This window comes from Alligator mississippiensis, chromosome 8 (assembly GCF_030867095.1).
Source record: "Alligator mississippiensis isolate rAllMis1 chromosome 8, rAllMis1, whole genome shotgun sequence".
NCBI classification, from domain to species: Eukaryota; Metazoa; Chordata; order Crocodylia; family Alligatoridae; genus Alligator; species Alligator mississippiensis.
The window spans coordinates 17,382,522-17,397,876 of record NC_081831.1 but is presented as its reverse complement, the minus strand read 5'-3'; the positions used below and the strand labels follow the sequence as shown (position 1 = coordinate 17,397,876).

Here is a 15,355-nt window from a genome sequence, read left to right as displayed (position 1 = left end):
ACACTGGAAAAAGAGGATGCCAAACCTGTGCTGAACTCTAAATCTCTACAGACTCTCCGTTTTGCAAGTTGCTGTTCTCAACATTAAGGAGTAGCTTCATGTTTTGTCATCCTTAGACAGATTCAGTTAGAGGAGAGGGGAGGAAAGACATTTGCAGCTGGGTTAAACTAAGAGAATTCAAAGTAATAATTTAAATAAATGACAGTAATTTATTTCTCTAGCTTGGTCGCTTCAGAATGTCATTTCAAACCCCAAATGTCACAGTTTGTTATCAACTTGCATAGTGGATGGGAAATTCTGTTTATGTAGCATATCATATAGTATAATCATGAAGTCACCATGAGAGTCAAGGGCTGATCTTTTTACTTTTCCTTAGAATTGGTGTCATCAGTTGGAATACCGAGGTGGTAATAACCAGAAAGAGACAAGAAAGTTTGTTGCACTTTCTCACACAAACTTCTCTCCCTCTTTTATCCATTCCCAATTCTTTGCCTTGCCTCATTAGAATGGGAAATGTGGGGGGAAGTGAGAAACCAGATTTTGTATGAGTGGTTTATGCAAAATGACCCCCCACATGGTTGGTTTATGTAAATATATAGAATGTTAAATATGCTGTAAAAAATAGTGGCCACTTTTTAAACATTAAGTGTTTAAATGGCAAAGGAGACTAAAATAAAAGTAAAAAGCAGCTTCTTATGTCACTATATTTACTAGTAAGATTAGCTAATGTTACTCTGTCTGCTTGCAAAAGAGGACCTAGTATAAAACCAAATAAATTCAGTTTCTTTACATGGTCCTTTGTGCTGGTGGAAGTAGTATCTAACTGGGATTGGAACCAACTTGAACTAGGGACCCTGTCTTTTCATTTAAGAGTTTATGTCCTTTATACTCCATATATCAGTGATGAAGATGAAGTGATGTGCTGTCATGTAATTGCACTCATGAATAGGCTCAAGTCTGGGCTTACTTAATGCTTTTTACACCGATCCTGCAAAGAGATTATTTAGATGGCAGTAATAACGTGACTGTGTGAGGGAGAATAGGCCACCAGCTGTAAAGCTGCTTATAGCTCTCACAGTTTTGGATATTAACATTTGTTTTATTGAAAAAGGAACAAGTTGGCCAAAGAAGAATTATCATTTGACATAGGGCTGTTCAGCTGGGGGCCTGTGGGCCGCGTGCATCCTGCAAGGGGTATATTAGCAGCCTCTGTGTCTCCACCCAGCTGCTGCTCCCCACATCACACTGGCTGCAGTAGCAGTTAGGGCTGAGGCTGAAACTGGATAACAACACAATTTTTTTCTAGGCTACAGATTCACATTTCAAGCACTTAGTAAGAGTTAGAATTTTAGCCTCACCATTCTGCTTTTAGCAAAGCTTACATGAAGATTCATCTGCGAAAACTTAAAAATAACATGCCGTGGGGCCAAATGAATGACCCAGGGCCAGTTCATAGGCCAGATAAATGGTGTGGTCCAAGGTGGATGCTGCATGAAGTACAGGCCCCAGGCTGGCTGGAGCAGGTGCCGCATGCTGCACAGTCCTGGAATAGCCAGAGCAGACATGGGATCTGGCATGTGGGGAACCCATGGAGACCTCCCCAAGTCCAGCACCCGTTTAGCCAATTCAAGACTATACCACACATGGTGCCCTCTCTGGGATCTGTGCAGCACATGGCGCCCACTCCGGACCAGCTCAAGCATGTGCCACATGAAGCTCACATCTTGGAGTGGGCATCATGGGTACTGGATTCAGCACGTGGTGGGGTCCTGGATTAGCTCCGTGTGGAGCCAGCACTGGGGGACAAATGATGTGTCTCTTTTGGCCAGTTCTGGCCCGGGGACCCTATGTTTGTCTTCCCTGTGCTAAGACAAAGACTGCAGTCTCAACATCAGGCTGAGGCTACAGCATTGGAATGTTCTTAATATATTAGAAGCCTTCACAACTTTACTGGTTTGCTATTCAAAATCTAATTTTAGAGGCTACCAAGAAAAGCTGTTCATAGAGAAAAGCAGAGGAGTGGCAGTCTGAGAATTCAGCAGAAAAAAACAACATGGTGCTATCTAGTTCTCAACAGCAGTAAGTTAAAGCAACAGAACTAAGCAAGCAGAAGAGACATCAGTATGTAGCAACAGAAGGATCTTTGTTCCATAAACATTTTTGAATAGCAATTCAAACTTTATTCAATAGACCGATGCGTGCTGCACAGTGCCACTGAATAAAGACACCCACACAATTCTTTCAGAGACACAAGGCAGTTTATCCAGTTAGTTGAGAATGCTCTGATACATACTGTCATTTGGCAGATCCTTCCCCCAGCTTTTCAAAATCAACTTGATGTGACGGACTCAAGCCATGGATACTGCTAAAAATATGATTTAAGCTTCCCTAAGGCAGCTCAGAAAATGAAAAATACATTATCTCATTGAAAAAGCCAGATCCACACCTACAGATTAATTTCTTAATGAGGTTTTACCAGTTTGACTAGTAAAATTCAAACTTTGGCATTCTTTTGTGTATATGATCACCTGTTCATCTCATGATCACACAATTAAAGAGTTCACTTAGCTCCAGGGTTTGACTGTGAACATAAATAAATACTACCGACTGAGTAGTTCTCATGTGCAATCATCCATCTTCATTTAAAGGAGAAGAATCTACTTTAAGAAGGGAAAAGGAAGCAGCCTGCATAGATAAGGTTGAAACGTGTCCTTGATAAATGTCTTGGTTACAGGGGTAGCTATACCCCTTTTTTCTCTAGATTTTACTTCAGGGGTTGGACTTCTTGCCCTTGCCTGTCTCTGAGTGTATTCTCTCAGTTCTTCAACTCTTGGCCCAGAGCTATGGTGCACTGTCCAATATGTACCAAACCCTAATTCCAGCTGAAATTTGGGGATCTGAGTGTCCTCTCTTTGGGATCTTGTGATCAGGGACTGACCATAATCCTTCCTAAAATAGCATCTTTTCCTTTTGCAGGTAGAACAAAGCATTAGAGAAAAAAAGAGGGTTTAAAACAACATATAGCCTACTTACATTGCCTTGTTTAATCTCATGCTTCACCACAAGCTAAGTAAACAAGTATTTCCTTCCAGGTTACAGGAACACCTCAGAACCAATTTCAGTTTTCCTCACAAGCCCAGATCCTTCTGTGTCTGAGTATAGACAGCTATTAGGGCCTCTTCTTTCATTCCCTAAGTGAGTAGTACCTGCCATCCAGATAAGCCCATAGAGTGAAATAGCCATTCATTATAGAAACACCCCACTCTTTAGAGATCCACATACAGCATTAATGAATACTAAAAAGTGCCCTCCTTTTTATTTCAGTAAGATCTTTTATAAATTCTAACAGACATCCTTTTTAATGGGAAGCCCTTAATGTCTTACTTTGCTCAAGATGTTGTTATACTAAGTCTGTCAAATTGAACTGGAGTTATGGGACCAGATTGTACCTGAGAAACACAGTTCCATGTAAGGAGTAGTGCTTGCCAAGCCATGTTTTCCACTATTCCATGGGGGACGGTGCTGCCCTGAGCAGGCAGGCCCAAAAGGGAAGTTTGTTGCTATCCCTTAAAACAGTGCTTCTCAGCCTTTGGTACCTTACGTACCACCTGCCAATCGACGTGGCAAAAGCAAAACCGGAAGTCCCCACCATGGCACTTCCAGTTTTGCCACCACGAGCCAACTCCCACATTTTCCTCGCAGATGGCCTGGGGCAAAGCAGCTTGCATGGGGCCCCCTCCCTGTCCCCCAGCACACTGATGCCCGGCACACTGGATGCAGCAGGAGGGGCAGCAGCCAGAACTTCTGGCCCAAGCAGGCAAAGACACCTCCAACCCGCCCGGCGGGAGGGTGGCCCAAACTCAAAATGCAACACTCGCATACCCCCTGCCCCCGTCTCACGTACCTCTAGGGGTACACATATCATGGGTTGAGAAACACTGGCTTAGGCTAAAAACAGACAGCCAGTTTATCTGGGGCTGATTGTCCCAGGCTTTAACTCCCATCAAAACAGGCATGGGACAGTATATGCAGCTTGAATGGCAGTCAACTGGAATTAGCCCCAGTTGTGCCAGGAAAAAAGGGTTATGTCAGTACTTCACAGGGACTTCATGGGTTCTTAGGCTGGGGCAATGGGCTTGTACTCTGTAGGATCCCAGAACAAAGGTGCACAAAGAAGTGACAATTTTCACCCGATCTGGCCACAGAAAGCAGTCTATAGCCATGAACAAACACAAGTGCACGGCTACAGACAGCTTCAAAAATGGCCGATTGGGTGAAAATCTGACTCCACGTTGCACAAGGTATCAGATAAAGATGTTTGAAAATGTAAAGCCTTCTGTAACTTGTGTCTTCGGAGCTCCCAGCCTGTCGTTGTTTTCAGAAAGAAGGGGACAAGGAAGCAGAGGGAGTTAATTCTGGGGTTTTTCAGCCCCCCTGTGGTGGGGGGCTCAAATTCACCCACCCTTCAGCACTAGCTGGGGAGCCCCAAAAACAAGCTCCCTCTGCTGCCTTCCCCCTCCCATTGTAAAAAGTGAGCACTGGCAGAGCCCCTGGTCATTGCTGTGGGAACCTGGCTGCAGGCTCCAAGCCCCCAGCAAGATTCCCCTCCCCTTGGAACCAGCATGAACTTCTGTTTGGTTCAGGGTAATGTTGTAACTCAGAGCACTTTACAGAAAAGGTTCTGAGTTACAGGTGGGAGCTGCACTTCTGGCTGCACCCTAAATGCTTGTCCAAGGAGAAATCTATGGTCTGTTTTTAGCTTTAGTTCTTCTCTTTCCAGCCTGATCATCTTTGCAGATCTCCATGACCACAAACACCTGGGACCAAGGAGAACTGCTAGGCAGGCACTCCCCGCTCCTGAGCTACTTGTGCACCTTTTAAAGTTCCCAGCAGGTGAGCACTCCCTGGTCCTCAGCTGCTCGCCCACTGGGAACTTTAAAGGGCATGTGGGTAGCCTGGGACCAAGGAGCACCTGCCACAGCACACAGCCCACAGCAGGGACAGGGCTGTAGCAGAAGGGCAGAAACTGGGCAGAAACTGTCTGGTTAACCTTTTCTTCCCCAAGGTGTCTTACAAGTAGCCCTGTCCGTACATCAGAGTGGTGGCAGCAGAGACTGACTGGGGGTCATGGACTGATTCAAGGTCACAGGCTGCTGATCAGCCCTTGTAATGGCAGGAAACTCCCAGGCACCCCTTTCACCCTCACTGTTTGGCTGCAAGCATGACAAGGCGGCCTACAACCTGGGAATTACAAAGGCCCGGTAGTGCTCAAACACCTTCCAGGGCCTGCTTTTAATCTTCTGAGACCAGCTAAATTATCTTCTCTACTGCTTTAAGGAGCTAATGCTCTGCTTCAACCAGCAAATACACTAGGCTCTTAGTTCTGGAGACTTGGGTTTATATCTAGAATCATAGGAGCGTAGGGCTGGAAGGGACCTCACAAGGTCATCTTGTCCGGCCCCCAGTTGCGAAGCCTATACTCCACACCCCAGCTGCCGGATACAGGTGCATCTCAATGCACAATTTGAGTAGCTAAACCTTAGTCTCAGGCTTCTGTCACCCGAAAAAATTATTCTAGAGAAATTTTTTTCTAGACAACAGAAAATTAAGTTATTATCAAGAGGCAGTGTAAGAAGATTAAGTAGATAAATTATAAGACGTAACAGGTAAGAGCAGCAAAATTGACAGAACAAGAGCAGTTGGGCATAGATAGGCCCGGTCCTGAGAGATGCTGATGCCAGAGAAAGCTGGGAGCTCTCGGTACATTCGAGAAAGCCTTTAGGGCCTGATGCTGGAAGTTGAACACCAACACCTACTGCTGACTTCTTCAGGAGTGAAAGGCTCATTAATTGTGAGCTGAGGAGACACTGCTGTTTCTGGGATCCATTTAGCAGCTTGCAGGTATTGGACCAGCTTCAGCACTGAAATCATTATGTACTGTATTGTAAAGGGGATGACCTGAAAAATGTGCAGTTTTCTTGTACTTTCATACAACATATAAGTTGCCCGTTTTGTTTGTTTTTAAATGAGCTGTAGAAAGTAATTTGCTAGTCATCAGTCTTACCTTTAGTACAGTCATTGTTTTAATTTTGACATTGGATGTGGCTTGTCTGAAACAGAGAAGATCATTTTAGCTTGTATATATTTTTCACACAAACTGCACCATAAGCAGAGGTGGGGGTTAAACATCTTGTTTGCGTGACCTTATGAACTATTACTGTTTCCTGTCTGGCTTCTACAGGATACAGTAGATGATAAAGTATCTTGCCAGTCGCATGTATTCTTTTGGCACCTTCCTTTTTTGATTTTGATCCACTGGTTCAGGAAATAATCCTCTCCATAGACTGATGTTCATTGTAAACAGATGAACACCACTCACGGTGTCAGCTTATGTTTCTTCTCACTGACATCACCTGAAGCATACATCATGTGTGGTGGTGTTGACAGTTCTGAGGCAATCCAAATATTGCGTGACCTGCTTTTTACATCTGGTCTTAGACAATTCAAACCCTCACACTTTTGGCCTACCATTCTCTATAGTGATTTAGAGCAGGGGCATCAAGGATGTGGCCTGTAGATCACAACAATGGCATTTTCCATTTGGAAGTGTATACCACGTAACTCGAAAATGTATGCACACTTTAATTGTCAGTGGTACAAAGATGTCTTGATCAACTGCGCTAATTTTTGTTTCTTTAGAAATCAAAAAGCATAATGTGCAACGTACGCTACTGTAGGTGTTCAGAATTTTCACCATTGATATCCAGGTACTCATTTTAGCAGCGAACAACAGAGCAATACATATGTATGTACCTTTGAGACCACCTGGATGACAAACAAATTAGGACAATCATGTATAGAAGATAAGTTATAATGTTTAGGCCAGGACTATGCCCTAATTCACAATGAGTCTCTGTCACTGTTTTTGCCAAATTACTATATGTTTTTCTTAACCTGTTTATGTTTAAGTAATTCAGAGAGGCTCCAATGCACTATTAATACCAGTAACTTTATAAGTGGAAGAGCATTAATCTAACAAGACAATTTTTAAAAAAGATTGCAGAGCCCCAACTTGCTTTCCTGCACATAAGGGTTAACCGCTCTACCTAGATCTCACCCAGGTGTAGAGGATTTATTAACTAATGATGACTGTGGACTGAAACCTCTGTGAGACTGCAGGAAACTTGCTATGCAGAAGGAAGGGAAAGTAGTGGAAGTTTCCAAGAAGGTCAAACCCAGTTCTTGTGGATTTCTTGTGCTAACTTTCTGGTTATGGTGAGTGTTTCTTGTTTATGTGTCTCTTGTAACAACCATGGCAGTTTAAAGTCCTTTGGCAATAAAACCTTGACCACATCTTTTGCTAGTTTTTATTGCAGATTCCATTAGATCTCATTCCTCAAGCCCTTTAGTGTTTTTGCAAATACAGTGACAGAGGATAGACAAAATGGATCAGAAGAAATATAGAGCAAGTCATAGACCTGTGTCTTTCTGAACCAAACCATAGCTCTGCATTTCCAAAGTGTGGGCTGCAGAGGACACATGAATTCTTTTAGAGTGCAAAACGGATTTATAAAATAGTTTCCATTTTGCTGAAGCAGCCTGAGTCTTCAAAACTTTGAGAAATACTGATGTAACCATTACGTTTTACGTAGGCTTTAAGTGGCTTTCTTTCCATCCAGCTGTGCTTATTGTGGCCAGTGTTTGCAGATGGAACGTCCTGGCCTACTAAAAGCCTGATCTCATCCCTCCTCTTACTCCTTGATTCCCACCTGATGTGCCCTTCTCTCTCTCCTATCCTTTGGTTCAATTATTCTTGAAGGAAACCCTTCAGTCTGATGCCAGGTGTCGTACTCTGTGCCCCTATCACTGGTCTGAATTCTGTCTCCCCTGCTCTGCAGCGCTTCCTTGATATGTGCAGTTAACTCTAGGGTACTTCTTAGTTTGGAAGGTACTTTAGTGTGTGGAACTGGTTCATAGATTTGAGAGAGGAAAATGGGATTATTGCTTTCAAAATTATCCATTAAAAAGTACATTCTGAACTTAAACAGAGTGGAAAGGTAAGGTATCCAGCTTTGCCTCAATTGTCCTATCAGGCAGATTGCAGTCTCCCATAGATAAAGAAGTTGCTACAGGAAGAGACTTGAAATTGTGCACTGCCACACTTTGATTTTATTGTTGTATCCAAACAACCGATCCAAAATAGTTGCTTTATAGACACACTAACCTTTCCTCTTTATACAATATTATTAAATTAATGTACTAATGCCTCCTTCTTATACAGAATGTTTTTTGCATATATAACTTTCAAACAGCTTTGCAAAGATGTATGCTTATCCCAGTTTTACAGATGGGGAAATAGAAGCAGAAGTGGAAAGTGAGTAGCTTGAGATCACCCAGCAAATCATTGGGTCCCCTCAGTCCCAGTCCAGTGCCTTATCCACTAGTCCAGAAGTCGACAACCTTTTGCTGGCTTGGGCTGCCCTTCGTGACCCAACTCCAGTCACCCACTGCAAATCTGTGACTATGTTGATCCCCAACCCCCCTGCAGCAAGTGTAAGGACAGACATGGCATGGCATGCCATTAATATCCCATGCCAGACCTTTGTGGACTGGCTGTGGCCCACAGACCATAGGTTTCCAACACCTGTACTTGTCTATTTTGTCTCCTCAACCATTGATTTTTGTGGATGCTAGCTTTGTCAAAGGCAGATGGGTAGCACAGAGAATCTGATTTTGATCTTGCAAGGTTCTGAACATTCCTTAATTAATAAATGTATATCCAAGAATGGGAGTATTGCATTACCCATGTGTAAATGTTTGATGATGAGTTGCCATGGTACTATATATCAGCACAATAAAGATCCTATCAGAAGGAGGCAAATATATGGAACATTCTCATATTTTCATATTTGGCCTTAGACATTTTTAAGGATTGCATTAAAATATTTACTTTAGATGTCTTTTTTCATCATAGAACCACCCTTTTCTAGTAATAATAACTGCCAGAATAGATCAAACTACTGAGGATGAAAAGTGACTTATCTGTTTTAGGCGAGTGACTTGTTTCATTGAGTTTTGTTTATTAGCTTTGACATTTTTTTTAAGCAGATACATCAATCAGAAATTATTTGATTCTGGTAATAGCATGTTGTAATAAAGAAAGCATCCACTCTACTCTTTTCTTTGAAATTCTTACGCTATGGGTGGAAACAGATGTCACTTTGTGCCGCCATAAAAAATGTTATGGCGGCACAATGTGAAAGCAAACAGAAATCTTTACCTTCTATCATACCACAAATGCTCAGATTTGTAACCATGACAGAAGTTAGTAATACATTGGGCCACTTTATTGCATTCCTCATCTGTTTCTTTATGGCAGAAGAACACAGGGAACACAAAGCTGCCCATGCTTTGCAGGTGGCCCAGGGCAGGGCCTCTGCAGGCTTGAGAGGCTCAGTCAAGTACACCCTAGGAATTCCTGTCTGGGATCGGGCCCTATAGGCCTTCAGAGCACCTGCTTCACTTTCCTCATATACCCAGACTTGTCCCTCCAGGGTGTTTCCTTCTTGTAGATATGTGGCCCATTGTGCAGGGGAATCCGTGGGTGCTTGCAAGCTCCTGTACAAGTGTGGGGAAATCCTCCCACACTGCTTGCAGATGCACACAGTATCCCCACTCCCCAACACTGGTTTCCCCAGACACACCCTAAATCTGGCAAAGTGTGGCAACCGGGGACAGCATATCACAGCACAGCTGATGGGGCTCCACCAAAGATGTCTGCTTAAAATCTGATTTTAGGGGTTTGAGAAACAAAGTGTTTCAGCCTGTCCTTAGTTTTGATGTAAAGGTGATATTCAGCTTTGAGCTTTTTAAGAGTACTCAGATGGAATATTTTTGGGTTTGGCTTGGCTAAGATTTTTGTTCTTTTATATTGTATTACCATATTCTTAGTGTTTTCTTGTTTATAAAGTTTATGTTTTAATTCATGCATTATAAATGTGAGTTTATAATAGCATTAGCTAATTGTGATGATTATCTATCTCAATATGTATAAGAAACAGAAGTCAGCATCCAAGCACAGTTTGTGCTGGGAGCAGTGCTGATCAAAAAAGTTAATGAAGCAGTGTGCCGTGGTGTTATCTGCTGTGGGAGTGAGCATACAGCACCTTGCATTCCTTGATATGGGAGAAAAGTCTTAGGCACTTCAGCACTCATACATTCACAAGGCATGTTCATTTGTAGCAGCACAAATTTGTGCAGGAGATTTTGCCTTGGCATAATTGCCTGAACATGCACTTTGGTGTGGGGCAAATTGTGCAGGAGATATGGGGTTTGGGGAGAAGGGGTGTGGGTGGGGGGGTTTGTGGGGGTGAGGGTTGTGGAGGGGTATGAGGCTTGTGCAAGGGTTTGGGGTGGTGTTGGGTTTGTGGTTGAGTGTGTGGGTGAGGGGTTTGTGGGGGTGGTTTGGGGGTGTGGGGCTTGTGGGTGGATTCTGGGGGTGGTTGTGGGTGTAGGGGGGACTGCATGGGAGTGAGGCTCCCACCTGCCCAGCCCCTGCTGCATGCCGCACAGTCCCCCTGCTTCAGCAGCAACGGCCATCGGGCGCTGAGTGTCCAGTGGTGTCAGAGCCCCCCATGGTGCAGCACTACCCTGGCCAGCTGAGCCCCAGTACTGCCTGTACCACATGGTGCAGGCCTGGCCTAGGGACATGTGCCTTTGGGCAGGATCAGGCCACTGTTGCTGTCAGCCAGGGTCCTGGCACTACACGCAAGGGGCTGTGTCAAGCCAGGCTGGCTCCTGCCCCACACCCCGTCAGGACTTCACCCAGCCCAACACATGGACCCTGCATGCAGTGCTGGGACCCTGAGTGACAGCAAGAGGTCCTGCATGAAGGCACATACCCCCAGGCTGTGCCAGGCTGGGCCCACAACGTGTGTTACAGGCAGTGCTGGGTCTCAGGTGGCTGAGATTGTGCCGCACTGCGGGGAGCCTCTATCAGCAGTAGACCCTGAGTGCCTGATGGCCGCTGCTGATGCAGGGAGGCTGCGCACTGAGCAGGGGACAGGCAGGAGGGTGACTTACTGCGCCCAAGCAGCCCCACGTCCCCAGCCCTACGTCCCTACTTACTGGGAATGGCGCCTGGGTCCAAGACACTGCTGCAGCCTTGCCCCATTCCTATTTGCCCCAGCACGCTGAGGCAGCATGCTGGAGCAGCAGGGGAAAGGGGCAGGCATAGAGACACTCTAGACAGGTACCAGTGTCTTCTTGGAGGACCCAGCCACTGGTTGCCTCAGGGCATGCTCCAGGAGTGCACCATGTGCCACTTTTTTTCAGCGGGTTTTGGGATTTTTTTATACCAGGATTTCCTGGTATCAAATTTAGAGTCCACGCTGCAAATATGCAATGTAGGGAACGTTTTTTCATTCCCAGAATGCCTCTTGTGATATCTCAAACTGCTTTGAGACACCACAACAGGCATGTGCATGTTCGTCTGGATGTGCCCACAGTGTCTACAATAAAACATGGAGTAGCAGAATCCAGGGCATTTATGGACCTGAGAACAAAAAGTAAAAGTTATGGATCAGTAGCTGTACAGCTTCCCTGCTGTGACTGTTCAGACAACTTCCTTTGGCATAATAACTATTTAAGTCCTTTGGTCTCCTTTTCTATTGTTCTCACTATGAGAATCTGTATTATCATGATCAGTTGTTGCCCAAACGAATACACACCTGTAATTACCAGCATATAGGTTTTAACTCTGTACCCAACCTAACCATGAAAAAATTGTTTTCACCTCTAAAGAAGAATGCAGATATTGAAATAATCATAATGCATTGGTTAGATACCTCTGTAAAGGCTAGCTTTTACAGAGCTGTAAATCAGCATATGTAAATTGGGTTAAAATATACATTTAACATTGTGCATGCCTGAGATAACAATGTTGTCATGCTCTGTGATGCAATAATCTCTATTGCCTTATGCTAAATACATAAATTTATGAGCTTGCCAAAATGCTTCAGCTTTGCTTCTAATCAGTCTCCTTAGGTGTTTCCTTATAGTTTGGTGAAATACATGTTGTATGATGTATTGGTGTAGACTTTTAGGAGCCTGTGTTTACTAGAGCACTTAAATACCTGACTATTCCCATTGGCTTATATGCTAAACTCTGTGTTAAATCAGGGCATGAGGGAGCAAGTGACTTTTCCAGCCTCTGGATAGAAACAGGCATCAAATGGTCTTGGGATAAATAATTTTATCCTTGGACAGAGTGCAGTTGTTCGGATGTCCATGTCTTGTTTAAATCCTAAAAAGGCTGATGGGCTAAGACGTCCTAATAATTTATCCCAGGACATTGCAAAGTGCATCTGAATGGTTATTCTGGTATTGCATCATAGTATCAGTGGTAGAAAATTGACAGTGCATTCAGCCACTCACTAAACCTGATTAAAAGGGTGATGTGTGTACGCGCCAGTTCCACTAAGCTGTCCTGGACAAATACAGGCATAACTTGTCCAGGGACAAATGCAATGTCTGCTCCTAGCCCTACAGACACATACGTGTTAAATAGATGCAAATTGCCCCCTTCATGGGATTTTCCTTTATTCCTCATTCATTTAGATGCTTTTGAAAATCTCATTTATAAGTACCTAGTATGGAATTACGTTGCAAAGAATTTTTTGTATCCTTGGATCTTCTATTTCCATACTGATCCATGCAAAGAGAAGTGGGTTGACTTGTAGAGGAGCTAAGTAAACCCCAACTCAAATTAAAATAAAAAGGAGGCACCTGACTAAGGACTGAGAAGACTAAATGTATTAATCTAATCATAGATTAATATCAAGGGCGACTGGTAGTAGGGGCACAGGGGGGCATGTGTCCGTCCCCCCCCCCCCCCCCCCGGACTGTCCCCAATACCAGCGGTGGCTTCTGTGGGTGCTTGCCAGCCCTGGCCCCGCCGACGACACCAGCAACAGTTTCTGCAGTACCCCCCCAGACACAGGAGGCACCAGTCACCCATGATTAATATTATTACTGAATCTACATTGCATACTATGAAATGAACTTATAAGAGGCCTGTGATGTGTCCTGACCCTGGATATGGTCAGGTTCACCTTTGAAGCAAACTCCTGAGGTGTTCTCACACCTTCAGGGATGCCCTTCAGCTCCAAACCCCACTCTGTCATCTGCTATTTGACCGCTGAGAACAGAGTGAGGAGCTCCAAAGGTCACTTCCTTGACCTGTGATGCCTCATCTTTACCTCTGTCACTTAGGTCTTGCCAGCTTTTAACAGAGGGGATCCTGTCAGCTAAAAGAATCGCACTTTGCTCAGTCCAGTCATGATCTTAGAAAAGATAGATGCCCCCTTCCTTGGAAGAGTCCTATCTATGTGGTCAAGTGTTCTTAAATCACAATGGTCACTGACAATAAGTGGATTATAAAAGATAAGACTTATTATAGAAACAAGAGCAAACTTAAGAAATCATTAACTATGTGTTGAGATGAAGATGGAGATATAAAAACAAACAAACAAGAGGAAATGTCAGAACAATGACCCACTGAATTCTTGGGGAGTCTATGCATATAATTTTCTGCCCCTGCAAAGGTGCATGTTTACCAGATTAAAAGTCTTTCCTGATATAATTATGACCAGGAGACTATTTGCAGCCTTTCACATAATATCCCAAGGATACTGTCTCTCACTTAGTTTACCCACTCTGAGATATAATCTTCTTTGAATAGCTTGAAAAGTCAGGTGTTAGTCTCACAGGGCCACTTTTCTTAAAATGGGAATTCATCATTGTCTGGAAGGGCCTGTTTATTTGGCATACCCATGTGATGCTGATTTTCAGTGATTACCTCTCTTCAGCAGTTTAGGCTTTGAGCCTCTCCCAGGTGTGAAACTCATTATGCAATTCTGGCCCTATTATAACTTATAAGAAATACATTTGATATCAAGTATCACAAAGAATATAAATACAAGGCTGATACAGATGAATGTAGCTTAACACTCCCTATCCATTGAGATCACACATGTGATATCAACAGTCTTTTGGCTAAGATCAAGGGAGAGAGGAGGCATATGAACCCCAAGGCCTCTGGGCCTGGGGCTTGCATGTAGGATGCCTGCCTGGATTTAGGGACTATCCGAAGCCCCAGACCAATGAGTCTGGGAGGGAGGGTGCTTGCCCAGTAGAAGAGCCACACTGGCTTGAAGATTGAACTCTGCTCAGTTGAATTTTGGAAGTTGACTATTGGGTTTTGCCCAATTGAATTTGGAACTGATTTGGCCTTGGGAAAAAAAAAAAGTAAAAAACTCAAGAAAGCGTTCATGACATCATTGAAAATCTCAATTTATAATGGGGTTCATAATAAGGCCAATTTTCACCAGTGATTGAACATTGACATGTTTTTGTTATTTTAAACCAGCTTGAACGAGGAATTTTCTGTCCAGTAGTTGGATATAGGTACTGTCCGCTCTCTTAAGTTCCGACTTTTTTTGGACATGTTCAGTCTCCTGCTTTGCCACATATTTTGCCTTGTAAAATAGAAGAATTAGTTTACTTTACATAGTCCGGATAGTCTGGTTTATTTCATAGTTGGGATTACAACAGGATTGTTTAACATATCAAAAGGTGATTATGTATGGTTCCTGGCTGTATAGCTACTAGTCACTGAAGCTGTCCCAATTCAAAAATATAAAATTAATAGCCACATTTGTGTCATCTTCTGTAGCATTTTTCACAACATCTCTATAACTTGATAGTGTATGCATATTGCTCTGGTTATGTTTAACAGAAAACCATTTTATTACCTTCCCCGAGTTTGACTTTTTCCCTTTTCCACAGAAATCATAGAAGATCTAGATTTGTTATTTTGTACTATATTGAAGCCTTAGAATTTGCCACAGGATTTCCATTTTATGCATGGATACACTGTAAAATGGAGCTTTGTTCTTCCCCACCACCACCAAGTGTGGACAGCCTCCTTCCCCGCTGCACCTCATGTAGGGGCAGTCGCCACCCCCACTACTCCACTGTGCCTTCCCCCGCCACCAGCTCACCAAGTGTGGACTCCCCCATTGTACTGCCTCACAGGCTCCCATGTACTGCCCTGTCCCTTGGGGCAGGCACAGGAAAGAGAAGCCAGAAGCAATGCCCAGAGACCCTGGATGATACCACAGCCAGAGTGATAGGAAGAACAGTGGCCAGGTGGGAGTGCAGGAGCCACAAGTAAGACAGCTGTATGCTTAAAGTATAAGCATAAATCTTTGCAGGACCAAGACATAAATGAATACATGAAAATGAGCTTCATTGTCAGAATAGTACTGGTTAGGAGCGTCCTTCTTTGTCATTA

At 43.8% G+C, this 15,355-nt stretch overlaps 1 protein-coding gene across 17 annotated transcripts in view; it reads left to right on the top strand.

Moving 5' to 3' along the window:
• Positions 1-15,355, top strand: part of B3GNTL1 (UDP-GlcNAc:betaGal beta-1,3-N-acetylglucosaminyltransferase like 1) — a 350,365-nt gene that overhangs the window by 248,357 nt on the left and 86,653 nt on the right. The window contains exon 1 of one of the 17 annotated variants that reach the window (XM_059732187.1): positions 7,168-7,275. The exons of the other annotated variants lie outside the window; for them this stretch is intronic. Coding sequence (XP_059588170.1) covers positions 7,273-7,275 — 3 coding nt within the window. The 5' untranslated portion in view covers positions 7,168-7,272. Of the gene's footprint in view, positions 1-7,167; positions 7,276-15,355 lie in introns of those variants that run through there. 17 annotated transcript variants of the gene reach the window in all.